This window comes from Alosa sapidissima, chromosome 9, assembly GCF_018492685.1.
Source record: "Alosa sapidissima isolate fAloSap1 chromosome 9, fAloSap1.pri, whole genome shotgun sequence".
Taxonomy (NCBI): Eukaryota; Metazoa; Chordata; class Actinopteri; order Clupeiformes; family Clupeidae; genus Alosa; species Alosa sapidissima.
The window spans coordinates 33,696,986-33,719,381 of record NC_055965.1 but is presented as its reverse complement, the minus strand read 5'-3'; the positions used below and the strand labels follow the sequence as shown (position 1 = coordinate 33,719,381).

Below are 22,396 nucleotides of genomic sequence, written 5' to 3'. Positions count from 1 at the left end.
TTGTGTATTTCAAAAAATGTAATTCCACCAACAACAGCATTCATTGAGTTCATTACAAATGTTTGGTAATTTGATGGTTACAGATATGAAACAGAAATGAATACCAAGCGAATAAAATATGAATTATATAAATATATACACAATATATACAAATTAATTATATTCAATCAGTGACCACTACAATACTAAATGTTGTTCAGTTAACATTGTGACATTTAAATGAAATGACGAGTTGGGGTTTGTGAATTCAGCTAACATTATGACATTGAAATTAAATTACAGTTTGGGGTTTGTGAATGCACATAATAGGCTATCTATGAAAATGAAAATGAAATGTATGCTTGTATTTTAGTATAACACTTTCTATGTGTGTATTGCGTGCCGTTTTAGCAGTTATTGACGACAATGTTAAGTGAAATGTAGTGTTCTTATATGAATGTTGTAGGCTTACTACTCTTCTCACCCTGACCATGGACTATTTTAACCCTTGAGGCAGACGTCTCTGCTGCATCAAAACCAGAAGAGAGAGTTTGAAGAGTTTCTTTCCTCAACCCATCCGTATCCTGAACACACACAAAACCACATAAATGGATTGAAACTTTTCCTGACATAATACTTACTGAACACACACAAGCCTACATAAATCACATAACTTATTTGACTGACTTGCACTTTCAACTGAACACACACATACTACATAACATAGACTGACACTTTTACTGACATTGGACTTTCAAACTGAACACACACTAAACTAAATCACATCACTTGGACTCAAGAATGGACCGTATAGTTGTGTTACTCCTCCCAGTGTGATTGTTAATATGAGTTTTGATTAAAAGTCCATGTTTGCCTGAGAATGTATCTATTCTTCCTGAAAGCCATTCATTATTATGGTTCTTATGTCTCTTTAAGGGCCTTCTAAAGGATTTGTTAAATTATAGGCCCATATATAAGACACTCCATAATGCATCATTGTAGCACTGACCACTTTATTGAGAGTGCAGCAAGTAGGGGTGACCACAGTGAAAAGAAGAGAACAAAAAAATGTGCCATAGAGGCAAAGCAGCTATAAGACTATATACATAGAAAATATTTAAAAGTGTATGAAATTGGACAACAATACACAGCATCACAACACAAGGAAACCATAAGTGCTGTGTTATAGAGCACTGGTAAGAGCAGAACACTGATAACATAACAGAGAACCACATAATTTAAACTGCCAGGTTGAAGTTAGCTTGTAAGACCTGAACATGGAAAGCTATGTGTCAAGTAGAGGCAAAAAGGGGCCACAGTGAAGGGAACAAAAGGTGCCATGAAGGTACAGAGCATAGAAAGCAGCTTGTCATTTAGTGATGTGGTATGGTCAAAAGACGGGGCCACAACATTGGGTATTAAAAGGGCCGGGTTAAAGAATACTTGAGAGACCAGAACACTGAAAACGACTGGCAGAGGGATGATGTTCCCATGGCCGAAACTGTGTAAGAATTGAGGTAAAAATATCCAAAAAATTAGCTACACGCATCAAAAGAATGAGAAGAAATAAGGGCGATGATGTCATTAAAAAAACTACAACTGCAGCGATATCAACCTGAATTAGCATGCTAAATTACTAGCCACAGCCCGACAGGTATCGTAATACCAGTTTCGGCCATGGGAGGCGGTATGCGGGCAACATAACCGCCAGCCAAACTGCAATACACGTTTGTCGGTTGTTACTCTAGGGTAGACCATTTCACTTTCTGGAGGTATACTGCCCCCATCTTTTATGGAATGTGGAGTATGAATTGATTTTTGGCGGACATTACACATGGCACCTTTAAATAAAGGAAAACCGAATAATGATCCTTCATTTAAATTTCCAGTATTATCGTTATGTGGTATATAGGAAGTGGAACCAAGTCAAGCAGCATGCGTGTCTTGCCGCAGAAAGCTGCGTTGTCTGATGGACAAAGCACATAACGATGACAACTCTTTGCTGTCATTGTGAAGCGTGTATCCCACCTCACGGTTATGGAATGGAAATGCCATGCATATCGATGATTCTGCCATTTTTATAGCTGTAACAGTAAGTGTTCACATTAATCACAGCCCTCCGCTTCGCGTCGGGGCCTTTTTACAACCTCGACCGTGCATTAACTTCTGTGAACAGACCACCGTGTTGTCCATTATCCCTTACATAATGTTCCCCATACACAAAAAAATATTTGAAAAATATTTTCACAATATATTTTGAAATATATGTACATATTAAAAATTGACAGAAAAAAAAAAACAATTTTGACACTTAAAATATATTTCAATATATTTTCTCTAAATAAGTGCCCTTAACGACCCACACTCAGTCAGTCTCTAACATAATAAAAGTCAATCCCCTACTAAGCATCTTTCTTAAACTGCTGTTCCATGTCCCACCCCCTTTAATTATAGTATAAACAGATTAATGAGGAGAAAATTAAATTGAAACAGTGATGTATCGCTTGACCATCCATTTGGGTCCAGACCAAAGCAGAGTGTGTGCAGACTGGTATTTCTTATGATGGACCTGGGCCAGCTTCCCTGTGATGGACCTGGACCAAATTTCTTATGATGAGCCTGGACTAGGGCTGCACGATATAGGAAAACATGCGATATGCGATAACATTATTGAGTCCTGCGATAACGATATAACTTGCAATATTTAATTAAAAAAAAAAAAAAAAATCTCCATTCTACTTGCTGCTAGCATAGACTGTAGGGTTGGGGGGGGGGTAAATGTATACATGGATTTCTATGCAACGTCATGAAAACATGTGTGCGCAACTAAGAGGCAGAAAGCACCATAGAACAGCATAGAGCAGTGCTCTCCTTGAATAGAATAAAATGAGTTGTTATGCTGAAAACTGCACCAATTCAAAATCACGATGGTTAGAGAATGTTCAATATGTTCAGTATCAATATTGACATATCAGTGCATGTCTTCACCAAAAATGACAAAATACAATGTTATATTAATAAAGAAAATGAACGGCAAACTCTGAAATATAGCCTGAAATGAAATGGTATATCATTGAGACAACAGGGGTATACAAAAAATTCCGATTGTAGCTTACAGCAGTCGACTATTTAGGTTAAGTTTATAACGTTGTGGACGGCCACCAAGTGTCTTCTGCCCATCTAGTTTTGTTGGTAAACGAGAAACCCGTGTATAATTACAGAAATAAATGTATAATTTATTTATAAAATTATAATTTTTTTATAAAAAATATAAAATATTATGAAGCTTAGGCTATATATGGCCTGATGAAAGTGGACAGCTAAGAGACCTACTGACTAGGCTATCGAAGTTGTGTGGAAAATCCTCCTAAAAGACGGATATACAGCCAATCTGAACACTTGTGCACCAACCAGCGGAATATTCCACATTGCCAGCCTTCGCTGGGCCTAGCAAAAAAGCTACTTAAGCTATATCGCGGCAGTCACTCATCTAAAATCTTAAGTAGCCCAGTCTGTAACCTCATACGCTGCGCATCCCACGCTAGACTACGAGGGCAGCGGAAAGAGAGGAGAGGAGAAAAAGCTACATACATTTGTTTAGAACATTCTGGTGCTGTTTATATTAAACTGTTAGATGGTGAGTTTGTATGCAGTTATGATTTTATAGGATTTTAGGAACAAAAATAAAGCTTTTTAAATCAAGTGAGTTTTATTTAGGTCACCTGTTTAACATTTTCAGTTGTTTGTTAACAAAATCAACACTTCCCATTCATGTTTAATTACCACCAACACCACTAATTCGAAGCATACCTATTGGCTTAGAATTAAGCAATAAGCCCCGAGAGGCCGTAGGTTACACTGATTCTACATCAGCAAAGTTTCATAAAGTAAAGTCACAGCAACTAGAAATATAACAAGTTATTCCTACATAATCATTCTTCCGCCAAGAAATATCTTGAATTTCCCTGGGGATCGATCAATAAAGTATCTATCTATCTATCTAAATATATTTCCTCTATCTGAATGGTTGCCAAGCAATGTCGAGACGCAGCTACTTTAACTTTGGTATCAAGTTATGGTAGCGCAGTAAAATAAAACGAAATGCGGTCAAGGTGTATGTTTATGCTGCATTTTACAACGACAACATGATTCAGCCAATCACAGTCAAGCACCGGAACTATCAGTTTTAGAAATCCTTATTTACAGAGAGCAGGGCCGAGTCTCCATGTACGTGCGCCATTTAGGCTACGTTTCACGTATAGCAAAACAATCTTTTTTCCTCTGTCTTCCCTGGCAACGCTTCAAGAATATTTGCATCCAAACGGATCCATCTCAACGACTCAACACCCTACTTCATATTCCAGGTGGCACGGTTTCTGTTACAGAAATTCACCAAAATCTGATCTTAGAAGACGCGAGTGCAATGAAACCAGGAACGTTTGTGTGGAATGATATGTGAACTGTCGTCACCTGTAAAACTAATAAACTTCATTTTTACGGTTTGTGAAGGGTGCAGTCCAGTCCTTTATTTGGTGAAGACAGACAGGTGCAAATAATCTCCATTACTTTCTTTGGTTATATCAGTGCATGAAAAGTGGGATTTTCATCAGTATCCTAATTCTAGGGGAAGCTTTAACATGTAAATGGAAATGCTATGAGCTATACAAAAGCAAATCTGGGTAGCAGGGGGAGTTTTACCCCAGGTGACATTTTTCTAAAATATATTAAATTCATTTTAAGAAAAGCTCTGGTATAAATAGATCAGGCTTATTGTAGCCTAATTATAGACTCTTAAAGTTTAGCTTGAAGAAAGTATGTTAGATTAATTACTGTGTCATTAGCAATGGCAACACAACAACAAGCAGCAACACAATGAGAAGCAAATATATAAAATGATTGTCTTGATCACTACTTTCATTCAATAAAAATATGCAGTTCAATAAATACGTATAAAAATAGATATTTCCCCAGGTAGTAGTGTCAGGATTTCAGGAAGGAGGACCGAAATGGGGGGTGTGACTTTCAAAACCGACGTCTCGAATCAGTATCGAGGGTTCGAAGCACAAGTGTTTAGAAACACTGCTTCGAAACGTGGTTCAAAACAGCCATGCCAGTGATCAAAATCTCGATGTCATGTGACCAAAGTTAAGTGAACCTTCGGTGCATTTCAGCGGTGTCAGCAACAGGCGTACCCATGCGTTCAATTAACAGTGTAGACTTTTCTTATGCAATAACCATGATGGTGTAGTGGTTAGTAAGGGCGCTTTTGCACTGTAGCCCCGGATGCTTAAATGTGGTTCGATCCCCGTTTGGTTTGTAAGGTAGGCTATTGTTTCAGATCAACACATTGCAACATCGAGAGTTGCAATGTGTTGAAGAAGAAAGTGATTTAGAGAACACTAGCGGCAGCAATAAGATTGTCTTTGTCACTTCATGAGGTCTCCCATCCAGCAATTGACAAAGGGCTTCACTGCTTAGCTTTTGACATATGAACACAGGTAGGCCTAACACAGCGAACCATGGATTTCAAAAATGACATGTCTGATACGAAGCATTTGACAGATTTGTTTCACCCTAAACAGCTCTGAGGTGTCAGAATTGTTTCGAAGCTTTGGAAAAATTCAAAACAATTTCGAAGTGAACCGAAGGTTGGGAAAATGGAGGGAACAAGCAGAGACAGGAAGGAAAGACCAAATAAGGAGAGGGGTGGAGACAACACATTACCAATAACAGAGCACATGGTCATACAAAACACAACAGAAATCAGTAGCAATACACAAAATGGCCAGCAGGATGGCCAGTGGGCTCAAGTCCTGGCTGAAATCATGACAAATAGGCTATTTACACAGTCTCAGTTTCAGTCCATACACCACAGCAGAGAGAACATCACTACAATAAGTCCTAGAATTGTTGAAAGAATTGCTTTAAAACTTAAACTGTTTACCGTGTTGTTAGTCGCTTTGGTTAAAAATGTGTCAGCCAAATGTAATGTAGTGTAATGTAAAAGTCCAACCGTTACGCCCCCACGCCAGCAGGGGAGACAATTTCTCTGGTGAGAAGTGGAAGACCCACCCGTCACTTCCGCCAGTAGAACAGCTGATAGGGCAAACAAACAGTCAGTGTGGGCTTGCCCAGCACCGGCGGCAAATTCAAACGGAAAGGCTAGCCTACAGTTTGGTTAGGCTACTTCACTTTGCTTGAAGGCAAGAACGTGGTTCATAAACAATGCATCCACGATCTTCGGCGCTCGGTCATTCCTTCTAGAAGAGGAGACCTTGAAACGAGCACTTCCCTTTACTTGGATGAATGGTAAGCATTGAATCATCTTTAGCGGTTACTTCTTCAGGCCGGGCCAGGAAAAGGACACCAGCTGTCGGGAAGTCATCAGAGCCGCGGTAGCCTTCAGCCGTAGCCTACCTACCAGGGTTCACTCGGAGACAAATTGTAGGCGCTACGAACAGGAGCAAGGGTAAGATTTAAAGAATATGCTTTCATTTTGCTGTATGCTATAAAGAAATAGATACGTTAAAAGATATAGATTTTAACGGTACATTTTGTTTCCACAGACTAACCTCGCCTCATAATGAGGCTGTGACCTCATATTTAATCGGAGCTATGTCTGCAATTCATTACACCATTGCTTGTAAGTAACTTTTACTGTTTTCTCCTTCCTTGTTTACTTTTACTGTGATTTACACTTTTTATGCATACCAGTCTCGTTTAATTGTTTACCAGCTGCCTGTAAGACCTATTACGAGACAGTACGCAGGACCTTCAGGTAAACAACCTGGGCCCCGAAAGCATCTTAAGCGTAAGAGCGTCATAAAGTCCCTCTTACCGAGGCACCGAGGTCACCAAGAGGACATACAGGGAAATTACAACTTAGAATACAATTATCCAACTACGTTCTCAATCAGCTAAATGACTAAATGTAAATATCTCAACCCCATCCTCTCCTACCCCATCACCTCTCAGTGCACACCTCCACTCTCTCATACCCCATCACCTCTCAGTGCACACCTCCACCCTCTCCTACCCCATCTCCTCTCAGTGCACACCTCCACCCTCTCCTACCCCATCTCCTCTCAGTGCACATCTCCACCCACCCTCTCCTACCCCATCTCCTCTCAGTGCACACCTCCACCCTCTCCTACCCCATCTCCTCTCAGTGCACACCTCCACCCTCTCCTACCCCATCTCCTCTCAGTGCACATCTCCACCCACCCTCTCCTACCCCATCTCCTCTCAGTGCACATCTCCACCCACCCTCTCATACCCCATCTCCTCTCAGTTCACACCTCCACCCTCTCATACCCCATCACCTCTCAGTGCACACCTCCACCCTCTCATACCCCATCACCTCTCAGTGCACACCTCCACCCTCTCATACCCCATCACCTCTCAGTTCACATCTCCACCCACCCTCTCATACCCCATCACCACTCAGTGCACACCTCCACCCTCTCATACCCCATCACCTCTCAGTGCACACCTCCACCCTCTCATACCCCATCACCTCTCAGTTCACACCAACCAATCATCAAAAGTCTAGTCAGAATATGAGTCTGATACTGCTCCATTGGGATGTGATTATGTGGCGTGTTTCAACCAATACTGGGGGTGAATCCTGGAAAAACACCTGAACCATCCTTCAATTGCGTTAACATTGTTTTCTGATCTTTTTTAAAGCTATTGCACTGTCAATATCTTCTACCTCTACTCTAATCTAATGTATACCTTCTAGCAACAGCGTTTCTGTTAGGGAGATCCAGAATGAATGAAACATTTTGTAATTAAACGTAATTTACAAAGACATCGTACCATACTCAAATGTAACATTTTGTCACCAGCAACCTACATCTGCCCTCTGTTTAACACAGTTGCATTTTCAACTCTGAACAAAACCGTTCAGGAGTTTTTCTGGTCTGAACCGCTCTGGTTCGAGCATAGTTGCTCCACAACTGAGCAATGCCAGACCGAACTTCCCGAACTCAAATGTTGTGGGCAGGGCTAGGTTTGGCTGGCACCCAGGCTAGATTCATTAGGTTTGACTCCAGAGTCTCTTTAAAGTCACATAAACCTGCATGAGTCACACTACACACACACACACACATGAGTCCGAGAAAAAAAGAAGATAGTAATGATAAATACTAGGGCTGTCAATCAATTAAAAAAAATAATCTAATTAATTACATGCTCTGTGATTAATTAATCTAAATTAATCGCATATATAATATTTGCTGTGAAAGTATTTTAAATATTTAAATTCAAATGAATCATTGAATAATCAGCATTAGTGACATTAAAGTTCAAAAACTCTTTTATTATTATTTTAATAATGGCCATAATAATCTATGATATGACCTAATATGCTGAGGAAATAAATTCTGAATGAATAAAGTAAATAAATAAATAAAGCATAAAGTGCTGAAGTGTGCTGAATTTCAGGCCACAGATATAACCTAGGGGACACAATGAAAATAAATTAACACTCCCCTCAATGTCAACACTATTTTTTGCATTGATGTGCGACTTTAGAGTTGATGAACTCTGGTGATATACAAATTCCTTGCTGCAGACATTGCAGAGGACTTTATTTTAATCAACACCATCAGGCCATTTTTAAAAAGTAAATGTTCCAATCAATGATCTAGGCAGCACATTTTATTCTCTCTCCTTCTTTTTACAGTCTAATGGTTACTGACTACAACAGCTCGGGGTCAAAGGTCATACTGAATCGATTAATCTGTGTTATTTTTTTTAATCAGTTATTTTTTCTCAAATTAATTAATCGAAATTAATCAGTTATTTTGACAGCCCTAAAATGTACATAATTATTTTACCTTGACTTTTATTACTTTTATTACTTGTTTTACTACTTTTGCCTTTTTTTTTTGTTTTTGCTTACTAATTATTTTTAAATGATTTTACCTTGTGTGTTTTATGTTTTCTTTTTATTATGATCTTTACCTTTTGAACTACTCTTTGACTATATTGCCCTTCTATGCTTTTATTTGTTTTTACTGTTTGGTTCTGTTTATGTAAAGCACATTGAATGACCTCTGTGTATGTAATGCGCTATATAAATAAACTTGACTTGACTTACACTGGATATGGATTATTCAGACTGTTTTCTCTTTTTAGACTTTTTGGACTTTGTGGACTTTTGTCAGATTTTGGATTTGTTTGTTTTCGTTTGGAGGGTTGTGAGAGCGCATTCGTGCATGAATAGACACTTTGGGCCTTGTGGTATGAACTGCGGGGAAATAAGTTTTTAAGCTTACTTGTGCTCATATAAAAAACTGAAAAAACTACCTGTTAACTGCATTTGTGGTGTCTCTCCCGATGTCAGTGAAAGAAACATTATTATTTACTTAGCCTATTCAATTTCTACCCGTTTTTAATGGTAATAGTCTGAATCTAAATATCTGATTGTTACAAACATTCTAACCACTTCAACTGGATTGTAGAATTCAACACAGAGGACCATATTCTTGCAAACCCAGCACAAAGCCATTATTATCCTGCACAAAGCTTACTTAAGTGATACTATCAGAAGTTGCCTTGGTCATGACAAGTTGACAATAAATATGTTTGGGATATCTTTGTATTGACAACATTACATTAACCAGGATGACATTACCAGAAGATGTACCGTATCGGCCGAATATAAGAATATACGTTTTTTTTTTCCTCAAAATAAATCTGAAAAAGTGGGCTCGTCTTATATTCGCTGCCTAGAAAAAAAGGAAAAGTGCGTAGATGGCGCTGTGTCGATATTTCCTTCTTCACAACAGTGTCACGAGCCTGAATGATGGAGAGACCAAAAGATCATCTCGAACAAAGTGGTTCAAAAGTAGCCTAGGTCAAGTTAACCAACAACTGAGAAGGAGCTTTGATGGCAATTTAAAAATCATAAGATTAAAGCGATGGTGAGTCCAGAAAGACAGTCATAATCAAACAGTCATAATCAAAATCCATGGCCGCTTCCAACAGATTGATAGGAGAGTGTTTGAATATGTGACAGAAAAATGTAATAGCGGAATGCTTAGCCGACTAGAGCCGTCATACAGCTGAAGGCGAAGATTGCTAAAGACCTAAACACACCGACTTCAAAACCTTAATGATGGTCGGAGGGGCCGTGTCTTTCAGACTTCGAGGAGAAGCTAACTGTCTTTGCAGTTATTTATTGAATTTAAATTTGACCAATGCATCTCAAAAAATGTATGAAATTGATCTCATTATTTAATTTAAATGGTGTTAAACGGCCAATAAATAAATTAATTGTGTTATCACCAGCATTTAAAAAAAACATATTTGTAAAAAATCATTTGGTTTGCAAAAAGCTGCTTCTATTTTGGCTATTTTATCTTTTCCCCAAAAAGTATTGTCCTAAAAAGGAGGACTTATATTCATGATTGTCTTACATTCGGGCCGATACAGTATTTGTTAGGTTTGACTCCAGTGTCTTTTCTAACAGTAAAAAAGATAACTTTGTATATGTCACAGTAAAAAAAGATAACCTTGTGTAAGTCACAGTAAACGGATAGCCTTGTGTCCCCTATAGAAAAGACACCCTTGCTCTGGCAGAAACTGTTAATGTGTTCCCATTCGGGAAGGCGATGATAGGATTGCCATGAGCTTTCAGGTAGTGTATCATATCAACATTCCTTAGAGGAGTGTAGAGGCAGAGGGCTAGGACTACTGAGGTGTAGCGTGTGCTCACATCCACAGCAAATATAACATGTCACAAGGAGATACGATGCAATGAGGAGGAACTCCAGCCCACCCCCAACTGCAGTGTCCTACCCCCATCACCAATCAGTTCACACCTCCACCTGCAGTGTCCTACTCCCATCACCAATCAGTTCACACCTCCACCTGCAGTGTCCTACCCCCATCACCAATCAGTTCACACCTCCACCTGCAGTGTCCTACCCCCATCACCAATCAGTTCATACCCCCACCCCCACATACCCTCCTTTGTGGACTTTGTGCAGGTTGATTAATAGATAGTTGAGGACCATCAGACTTATAAAAATGACATGGACATGAAAGTCCTTACCCATAATCCTTTGTATTTTATAGCTTTATAACACAGAGACTGGTGATTTGTGCAGTCACAACTCTTTACCTGGATACTGTGAAAGTCCAGTGTGTATAGTTACCAACAGGACAACTGTACTGTTGTGGTCTGTCCTGGTTGCATATATTCACTTCATCATCTTCACACTGAAGGAGACTTTGACAGGATTTCTTGGTGCAGCAGAACAAATGTCTGAAATGCCAGGGTTCACAAAACCACTCATGCCAGTGAAGAAGGAGAACAAAGATGAAGACTTTGATGAATTCCTGCGAGAGCATATTTTGGCAGTTAAGAAATTGGACAATAAGGCTGGTCTGAAACATCATGACTTTGAGACTGAGACACAAACATCATCAACCTGGAAAGAAGAGTTTAAAGAGGAAAACAATTATATTTTTAGAGAATATGACCATGTTGACTCCTCTCCTACAAGTAAGACGCTTAAAAGTTTTTTAAGAAAATTTGGGGAAGTGATGAGTACTTTATATGCTTTAATTTAGATTTAATTTCATTGTTAACTCATTCCAAGCTCTTTGCTTTCATTACCATGTTTGTCTCGACTTCACACATCAGTGCCTGTGTTGACACTCATGTATTATCTCTAGCTCGTTGAAATAACTAAGTGGAAAAAACATTTTGATTGCTGTAGGATTAGAAATCATGTCTTAATCATTTCTTAATCATGTTCTTATATTACAGAAGTTGTTCAAATGATCTCGTGTGGGAACAGTTCCAAGAGTGGCTCAGATCTCAACTCACATCAGATAACACCTCTGGGACAAAAGCCACATCAGTGTTCTCAGTGTGGAAAGGCCTTTGCTAGAGTGTCACTTCTCAACAGACACCTGAAGATCCATACTGGGGAAAAGCCATATCAGTGTAATACGTGTGGTGGGGATTTCAGTTCAAGGAGAACCCTCACTTCACATAAGAGGACACATTCCAGGGAAAAGCCATTTCACTGCTCAGAGTGTGGAAAGACTTTTAGTCAGGTGCGCTATCTCAAGATGCACCAGAGGATCCATACTGGGGAAAAGCCGTATCAGTGTACTACATGTGGGAAGTCCTTCATTCAAAACGGTGCTTTTAAGATGCACCTGCAGATCCATACTGGGGAAAAGCCTCATCAGTGCTCTCAGTGTGGGAAGTCGTTCAGACAGAAGTACACTCTAAAGACACACCAGCAGATCCATTCTGGGAAAAATTCATGTTGGTGTTCTCATTGTGGAAAGACCTTTAATAACATGTCTAATTTCAGAGCACATCAAAGGATCCATACAGGGGAAAGACAACATGTTTGCTCTCACTGTGGAAAGGGATTTAATCATCCGTCTAATCTGAAGGCACACCAGAGGATCCACACAGGGGAAAAGCCGTTCCAGTGTGCTACATGCGGAACAAGTTTCAGGAGAAGCACACATCTCACTAAACATCAGAGGACACACACTGGACAAAAGCCATACCAGTGTTCTCGCTGTGGAAATGCCTATAGTCAACGTTACCTTCTCAAAAATCACCAGAGGATCCACAATGGGGAAATTGAAGAACTTTAGTCAACAGTGCTCTCTAAACACACTAGAGGATCCACAGTGGGGAGAATAAAGACCATTAGTCAAAAGTGTTCTCTAAACCAGTGGTTCTTAACTGGTGGGTCGGGACCCAAAAGTGGGTCGCGGAACCATTCTGGGTGGGTCGAGGAGCTTGTGGTTAAAAAAAGAGAAGAAATCGCCCATTTAAATTGAGACGAAATGGTGCAGAATCCACAGTGTGCGATGTTCACAATTGCTGGAACATGAGTGAAAATGCCTCATAATAAAGTACACCTGTCAAAGACAGACCGGTCAAGTACTTTAAGGTGACATCAGGAGTTGGAGACTTCACAAATGTAATGCCAAACAGCATGTTCCAAACAAATAGGCCTACAGGCACTTCGCCTGTCTTAGCATGTAGCTCACCAAATATGTTGTCTTGAAAGCTATAAAAAATATATATGGGTCATGACTTCATGAACATGGGAAATTGTGGGTCCCAAAGCCAGACCAGTTAAGAACCACTGCTCTAAACACACTAGAGGATCCACAGTGGGGAAAGACCAAAGCAGAGTTCAACATGTGGGAAGTTATACTGGTGCAGTATATGGAAAGCAATTCAAGAGTGTGGCTCAGAACTTATCAGCCATCTAAACACTTTATTGGTGCTCTCATTGTGAAAAATACTTTAGTCGGTTACTTAATATGAAGTTACATTAAAATAGACACAAGATGAAAGGATCTTTTCAGTACATATTATGTGAAAAAAGTTTGGATTTGATTTGGAATTTTGGATTTTTGATTTGGAAGTTAATTTGAAAAATTGTCATCCATTCAGTGTTAATCTCTATGGTGTCTTTACTGGCATTTGTATATTAAAGTGTTTGAGTGAGAATTCTTAGATTCTGGAATTCTAGAGTTTGTTCATTTTCTCTAGTGCAATTAGTACTGATTTAGGAACAACAGTAATGCTTTTTTTGGAGTAAGACTGTAAGGATCCTAATTACCAGGCTGATGATAATCCTCAGTCATATATGGACTCTTGATCAACTACTAAGTATGGGCCTATTGTGGGCCTACTGTCACATGTCCACAGGAGCAGTTAACTATAGGGACAGGAAATGTAATCAAATGTATACCTTGTCATGTCTTGATTGATTCACTCTCACTACAACAGTGGTCTCAAGTCTTATCAAAGTACTTCTCATGTGACCCCAAATCAGCTGACCTCCAACCATGTGATCCCAAATCCAGGGGCGATTCTAGACCTACAGCTTTGCTGGGGCACAGGCCCCCAACTCCCAATACATTAAAAAAAAATGTTTAATTAACTGTGTGTGCAATATAAAATAAATCGCTAGCCTGATTTGGACCATCACATATCTCCCCTAGGTCACAGACGTCCTCCTCCATACTCTGAATAGTTTTACGTCTAGCCCCCATCATGTCCTCATCCGTTTCTTGCCTGTCTCTCTCCTCCTCCCCCTGCCTGGTATTGGACTGTCCAGCCTGTGCTCTTTCTCCCCTCTCTTCTCCCTCTCTTCGACCTTCTTCTCCTCCTTCTCCTCCTCCAGCACTCTCTCCCTCAATTGTTGTAGCAGCCACTATCCAGCAACATCCAACACATAGGCATAAGTAGGCCTATACTCACTGCATGAATTTAATAGGCTTTTCTACTAACACAAGGGAAGCTTATTTTTAGTCAAAATTGAGATATACTTCCCTCCCAGGCAAGGGTCCTATAGACATCCTGGCAATACTGCAGTTCTTTGTAGCTTAAATAGCCTACTAAAGCCTTCATACTGACTTTTGGTGATAATTTGCAAATGTAGCCTATAATAATCTACACAGATGGCTACTCTGATTCTGTGTATATTATTATAGGCTACATTTGCCATTAAACCATTGATCAAATCACAGCACTGGCTATTACCAGCATAAATCTTAATGTTACCGTTAATGTGGGCTAAATGATCATACCTCCCTCATCCTCCTCACTGTTCCTCTCCCTCTGCCTCTGTTCAGGAAGAATTTTCTGATGTCCATCTCTGAATAGTTTATCAGAAGGCTATGTTTAGTTTTACAGTAGGACAGCTTCACAAACAGTATAGGCTACTTTTACAGGACTCTCTCTACAGTATACGTGTAAATCCTTATTAATTGTCCGCATGTGTGCATGCAGCCTACGCATGGTGTGAGTGTGTGTGTGAGTGAGAGAGCACAAGCTGGTAAACTGTTGCTAAATTTAGGCTACAATAACGCTAAGCATTGAAAAACAGATGCTAGTTATGTGGGTAACACTCTCTAACAGCGATCAACTTGTCATTTTTTCTGTCAAACAAGTTGTGAATTTGTTGTAACATTAAACAGGGGACGACTTACTCTGTGCTCAAAGTGATGTAACGAGCTCCAGCGGATTCCACAGTGTGTGTGCAGTACAACAAAACACTCGGAAGAATCATGTGAACGATTTTCATTGGTTGTTGCGTTCAATCTTTTTTTCAATCTCGTTCTATTTCCTGATTGGCTATTATGGCCCCTTTCTTTATTCCTTGTTTTTTTTTTTATTTATTGGCTGGTAAGTGACAGGCTCGAGTCATGAATAAAGCAGGCACGGAGATGCGCTCATGAATGCCGTTTCCAGCTAGAGCCGCGCTAGAATTTTACTGGGGCACTGGAGACTTTTACTAAGGCACGTGCCCCAGTGAATAAGGTCTAGTGACGCCCCTGCTCCAATCATGTGATCCATATCAATGTAACCAACCACAAACTAGGTAGTCTATTTCAGAGGGGTATTCCAGAAAGGAGGTTTAACAAACACTGAGATAAAACTTAACCTCTGGGTTGTCTGAACCTGTGGCGACTAAACCCGAGCTGTCGGTTCCAAAACACCGGTTACCAGTTAGTTCAATCAACCCTGTGTTAGATAACCTAGAGTTGTGCGCGTTCACGGCGAACTTATAAAGGCATCATCTATTGAGAGTCGAAACCATGAGTGAAACCGGCGAAACGAAGAGCACCGTATTTTTCAGAGGCGGAGTAGTCGAGGCTTACGAGGAGGAGAGAACTGTAATAACAAAAAAAGAGCAATAGGCTACTTAAGCGCCTGCAGCCGAGACCTTGCTTGGCAGAGAATAGCCTAACTGACCATGTAAATGCGTACGTTTAAGATAGCCTATTTAATGTCAAAAGCACAATTAAATAATTCACTGGACATCACGTATTGTAGGCCTATTGACTGCTTTGAATGATGCTTTCTTAAACTAGCCTACCTTGTCACAGATTGAGCAGGCCATAGAATTCTTTGAGAATCCCAAATGTAATTTTCTATTTTAACGCGGGTTCTGCAGCTGTGTAGCCTGGCTAGCACCACCACTTCTCAATGAGACGTGGTCTGGGAACCAAACGTTCATTTTCTCGTATTTGAAAAAAATGCCCGGATCCGTTTATTGGGTGCCACGGATGTCTATCAAATGCGTCTGTGCATAGCTCATCATTGTCTTGCTTTCCCCCCTGTTCTGTGATTGGTTCCCTATCTCAGGCGAAAATTTGCTCCATGGTCTCCAAGCTGCCTTAGCAGCGTGAATCAAATCGCGCGCAAGGCAGCATGGGAACACCCAGGCTAGCAGCTGTGGGCCAAATTAAACTTTTGCGCTCCATCATCGGAAGGGTGAATGTCGGAAGGCATGGGTAGCCTATTGGACACATTTCGGTGCACATTTGGAAAATGTTATAAGTGATGCTGACCTGCCAGTTGGTGAAACTACACTTTAATGATCCTTGTGGGTTTGTGTCCAGGAAAACGAATGAAGTTGGGCAGGAACTGCTTTAGCGCAAGGCAAACTCACCGACTGACAGCTTGCCGATATGCTCTGCGTCTCCAACACTACAAAAACTCCCAGTCGGAGAGCGTGTGTAGCCTATTAAAAAATTATTTTATCCCAAATGCCATCAGCATTCTTAACCAAACTTAGTGACAACATGCATAGCCTACTCGGCTGAGCTGTACAGCTATATTTAATCTTATTTATTACTTTTCTATAGGCTATGTTTCCTCTTTTTTGTACTGTACTTGTTTTAATTATATCTTCAATGTGTCTGAGATGTTGTTTGTCCATCTGTCTGGTGAGCCAAACACAAATGTCCACTATGGTGTAGGCTAGCTACATTAAAGATTTATTTTATTCTATTCTAATCCACCATGCGTAATGTAGGGATGGAGAATGCTTTTCAAGTAGCCTATATTTAGGATTCAGCTGAAAAACTCTAGCGCTCTTAAAACACTCGTTTGGAAAAGAATGGATAGGCTTTCATGTGATGTCGTGGTCTTATTGCCCTCTCACGGTAAATTGCACGGATGAATATTACATGATTTTGTGCTTCTTTGTCAATCGGACCTTCGTCAAAATGAAACGCCATTGTGTGACAAGTGTAAAAATAGCCGAACATAATTGAACATAACCTGAACAAAACCTACCCCCTACCAGGTTAAAGGAGAATTCCGGTGTGATATTGACCTAAAGTGTATCGAAACATGATACCGAGTGTGAACGTATGTCTCATAGCCCATCTCGGCTTGTCCCCTGCACTCCAAAATCTGGCGCTAGTTAGCCGATGCTACCAACATCTTTTTCAATAGTGGTGCTTCGGCATCGGGCTAGCCATGCAAATAAATCACTGTTTTACACCCATTTACGAGGCTCAATGTATCTCCACACTTCATTGGTAGACTTCCGAGGGCCCTGACATTTAAAACGAGACATTGAGAACTTTGAAAAAGCACTGGTAGTTTACTTACAAGACGATTTATACAGACAGTATCTTCACGAAGTTTAGCGTTTGCAGCCATCTTGAATTTAGTCACGATAAGTCGAGCAACGAGTAAGAATGAACAGCTATGATAAGGGATCAGATTCCAAAAATAATTCAGTGGAAATGCATGGATTCCAGTTGCTGCTACTGGAAGAAACTGGAATCCATGCATTTCCACTGAATTATTTTTGGATTATTTTTCGTGACTAAATTCAAGATGGCTGCAAACGTTAAACTTCGTGAAGATACTGTCTGTATAAATCGTCTTGTAAGTAAACTACCAGTGCTTTTTCAAAGTTCTCAATGTCTCGTTTTAAATGTCAGGGCCCTAGGAAGTCTACCAATGAAGTGTGGAGATACATTGAGCCTCGTAAATGGGTGTAAAACAGTGATTTATTTGCATGGCTAGCCCGATGCCGAAGCACCACTACTGAAAAAGTTGTTGGTAGCATCGGCTAACTAGCGCCAGATTTTGGAGTGCAGGGGACAAGTTGAGATGGGCTATGAGACATACGTTCACACTCGGTATCATGTTTCAATACACTTTAGGTCAATATCACACCGGAATTCTCCTTTAAGTTCACAGCCTATGTTACCATAGTTACTTACATAGACTGATCATTTTTGAGCTTTCTGGAACTGAAATCCCAGGTTTACCGTTTACTCTGGGTTTACATACCCAGTTCAGTTCAGAGCCTATGTTACCATAGTTACTTACATAGCCTGATCATTTTTGAGCTTTCTGGAACTCAAATCCCAGGTTTACCGCTAACTCTGGGTTAACATACCCAGTTAAGCCAGTAAACCTGCTTTCTGGAATACCCCCCAGGGGCGCAGGAGATATTTTGAAAGTGAGGGGGACCAAATTGTGAACACAAACCCATAGTGAGATCAGATTTCCAGATATCGGATCGCCACCTCTGGCTCACTTTCGACCATCATATTTTAAACTTGCCAGAATATTAAGATAATACCATTGATTGTTTTCAAACAATTGTTTTCACTACTTGGGCCAATGGTAGAATACTGGTCACTACTTGGGCCAATGGTAGAAAAAAGCAACATGGGATGTTGATATTTTATGAAGCCATGAATGAATCATCATGCCTATGATCCAAACATAGACTACATGATCAAATAGCCTAGTTAGGCCTACTTAAATTGTCTGGTATAAACCAAATCAACTCTCCACTGTGTGTTTGCAGTTAATATTTATGCAACGTTAGAACTTAGCAAGTGTTGGTTTAACAAGTTACCAGTCCAGAACACACAGAAAATTGCAACAGAAAGTTGCCTTTATAATCAACTATTTGTTCCAACAGCATTTAAACAAAGCATTTATAAAATTGAAAAAAAAAATTACATAAGAAGTAAAATAAAATACTGTTACTGTAGTGACTGTATCACATTATCCCAAGCTTCTAAGAGCTCCCCACGTCTGTGACAGGCAGACGTGACACCGCTAAATTCTCAGCTTGTTTATACCCCACACTGAACGCATAGGAACGCTAGGCCTATCACTCTGGGGTGTGGTAGCCTACTCTCTGGGATTTATGCACCAAGGTAACTGAAGTATCCAATTTGTGTCTTGAAATTATGTTTGAAATAAATGTCTTAGAACAAAAACGTTGATAGACTTGTATTTTAGGCTGAAAACGAGTTGATAAGTATAGGCTAGTTGAGTTTGTTATCATAAACATAACAGCTACGTCATGTTGAGCAGGAGAAGTTGAGCACTAGGCTACCATAAATCCTCAAATTATGCCCGGGATTGATTCTATTTATAGCAGGACAAATAAAGGCAGGTTCCCATACAAGACAGGGTAACAATTGCCTACCATACCAACAATTGCCATTAGTCCACTAGAAGACATTGTTCGATTTAAGTCAATGAATTAACCTCTTCTTAATATTTTATTATATGTTGTATTGTATTGTATTATGTTGGTTGGATTAATAGCCTACGGTTGGCAAAGAAAAGTCGTTTTCCTACCATGGGTCTCCAACACACGTTCTCAAGCTCATTCTCTTGCCGCCCCTTTCGAGCTAGCCTAATTGCCAGAGTCTAACCAGAAGTGCAAAAAAGCATGTGATATACAAAGTATAGACAAGTGGTGCATAAACAGGACAAGAAATGAAGTGCAGTATAAACAGTCAGTAGTATACAGTTGGATTTCAGAAGGTAGTTTGGGGACGTCCGCCTCCTTGTTGTCCCTGTCAAGGTTGCCATGGACATGGAAAGTGAATGGGGAGCCATACGTAAGGGTTATTTACATTACAGGAAGGGGCTGGATATGTGTAGACAACTGCCATATTGGTGTTAAGAACTAACCCCATGCATTTCTATGGAGGATTCTTTGAGTGTTTCCCCTCAGGGCATGATTTCATGTTGACCACTAGATGGCACCATCCTACTGTACTGTGGGCTCAGACTGAAGAGTTTGGATGGGGCAGTGAGATCGGAGTCGGACGAGTTGCTGATGTTATCACACGTGTGGCCTAACAACCAGTAAGATTAGAGATGATATGTAATGGTAATGGTGAGACTCAGATAAAATATAAAAAGACAATCCTGCAATTTTAAAATATTATTGTATGACTGAAATAAGTTCAACTCCCTCTGAAGTATTTTGGAGATTTCAGATTCAAGTGCATGTGTGTGTTCAGTGTGTTACTGTCTGTTTTTGTGGCAAAAGGCACAAAAGACTTTTCTCCTAGTGTTGATGACTACAAGCTTGGCTCTGTTTGGTCTTGCACTCTTACCCCTAGAGCTGACAACAGTGTCTGTTTCATAGTTTACAATATGCATCTGTCCTGCTTTTGGTAGCAAAGTGGTGTTCAGAATACCACGTAGAGTTTTAAGACGTCTTTTGTTTCGCCACATGCAACTTAGCCTATACTAGTGCAGCAACGGTATTCATTCAAGTTGTCGCATCGACTACTTCGCAAAAAGGGAATCGGTGGAGTTTTGTGATGTCCCATGCTATGGTGGTAGCGTAGGGTCAGAAATGATGACACGTAACAGCGGTGAGTAGCCTGCAGAGGCCTTGAAATGAGGTGCTCATGAAATGCAGACAGATGGCCGCCCCTCATGTCAAAAAAACGGACAAATGTCCAAAAAGGAGGACACACTCTCTCTGTCCGGACAGAGGTCTCAAACACCAGACTGTCACCCGAGCTGAGCCCTAACGGCATGGGTATGTCCGCCTCCTTGTTGTCCCTGTTTGCAGTTTCCCTGTTGGCCACTAGGGGCACTCTTCAGCACTCTCTACACTGGCATGCCTTTGCAGTTTCCCTGTTTGCCACTAGGGGCACTCTTTAGCACTCTCTACACTGGCATGCCTTTGCAGTTTCCCTATTTGCCACTAGGGGCACTCTTCAGCACTCTCTACACTGGCATGCCTTTGCAATTTCCCTGTTTGCCACTAGGGACACTCTTCAGCACACTCTACCCTGGCATGCCTTTGCAGTTTCCCTGTTTGCCACTAGGGGCACTCTTCAACTTCCAATGGGATCATCTTTGGTCTGCTGGGAACATGGATCTTGGGACTGCCAGTGAGCCCTAACAGCATGGGTATGTCTGCCTCCTTGTTGTCCCTGTCAAGGTTGCCATGGTCGTGGAAAGTGAATGGGGAGCCATATGTAAGGTTATTTACATTACAGGTAGGGGCGGGATATGCATAGACAACGCCATGGCGTTAAGAACAAACCCCATGCATTTCTATGGGGGATTCTTTGAGTGCTGTGCCTCCTCTTTAGAAAGTCTCTGGTGTGACTGCTGCTAGTCTCCCCTCAGGGCATGATTTCATGTTGACCACTAGATGGTACCATCCCACTGTACTGTCGGCTCAGACTGAATAGTTTGCATGGGGCAGTGAGATGGGAACAGTTGCTGATGTTATCACACATGTGGCCTAACAACCAGTAGGATTAGAGATGATATGTAATGGTGAAGACTCATATAAAATATAGACAATCCTGCAATGAAACATTTGAAATATTATTGTATGTTCTGACTAGTGTTGGGAGTAATGCGTTACTGTAATTCCACTACTTTTAATGGTAACGAGCATGTAACAAAGTATTTTTGTAAATCAAGTAACGCAATTACAATTACTGAAATTTCAAAGAGTTTGTTATTTGCGTTACTCTGTTGATCTTGAATGAACGACTGCAGACAAGATGACAGATGCACATTTGCTGCTTCTGATCTAACGTCTCCCGACATTAGCTGTGTTTCCAGCGATTGTGTACATGTTTAGATTGCAGATGCATTCTTTACAGTTAATAGGAGCCTCCTCACATTCCTCCTTATTTCGTATTTATGCTAAAACACACAAGAGCGCATTAGGCTACAATTTAAATGGGGATCTTAAAAGCCTTTTCCCTTTCGTTTCCATCTCGTAAGCTCCACTACAGTAAAAGTGCATCATTGTTTATCTCTGCTCGTTATATCAATTTCTCATTCTTACAACATAGCCACGCCACAACACCAATAGGCCTACATACAGTAGCCTATACAGTATATAGCCTTGGCACAAGCAAGCACACGTTTAACTCGAGAGGAAAATGCAGATTTCACTTACCAGATAAAGAAACCTCCAATAATAATGAAAATAATAACTATATTGCAGAATTCAGTGTCAGTGCACCACCATGCATACTAGTAGTAGTAGAAGGCAAGCAGTAGGCAGTGTGCTGTACATATCTATCAAACCACCTAGATGGTGAGGGTGGCACAAAACAAGGTCAGGGAAGCCTTCATGCATTGTAGAATGTTTTGTGGTCGGAAAAAGTTTGAGAACTCATGCACAAGGCTATTGATTTGAAGGTCCGTTGAAACTACAATGAATAGGTCTAAAAATTAGGTTTATTGTGTGTGTGACTTCAGTACTGTTCATATTGACATTTTAAAAGCAGACTTAAAAGTAACTCAAAAGTTACTTTCTCTAGTAACTAATTACTTTTGATATACAGTAATTGGTAAGGT

The 22,396-nt window shown here is 40.4% G+C and overlaps 2 protein-coding genes across 1 annotated transcript; one reads left to right on the top strand and one right to left on the bottom strand.

Annotated features, from left to right (window-relative positions):
- The window catches only part of LOC121718854 (zinc finger protein 665-like), a 1,212,449-nt gene that overhangs the window by 205,541 nt on the left and 984,512 nt on the right, over window positions 1–22,396 (bottom strand).
- On the top strand, window positions 11,287–12,618 carry LOC121719846 (zinc finger protein 239-like). The gene is made up of 2 exons (XM_042105639.1): window positions 11,287–11,497; window positions 11,765–12,618. The coding sequence occupies exons 1-2, from the start codon at window positions 11,287–11,289 to the stop codon at window positions 12,616–12,618; spliced, it is 1,065 nt and encodes a 354-aa protein (XP_041961573.1).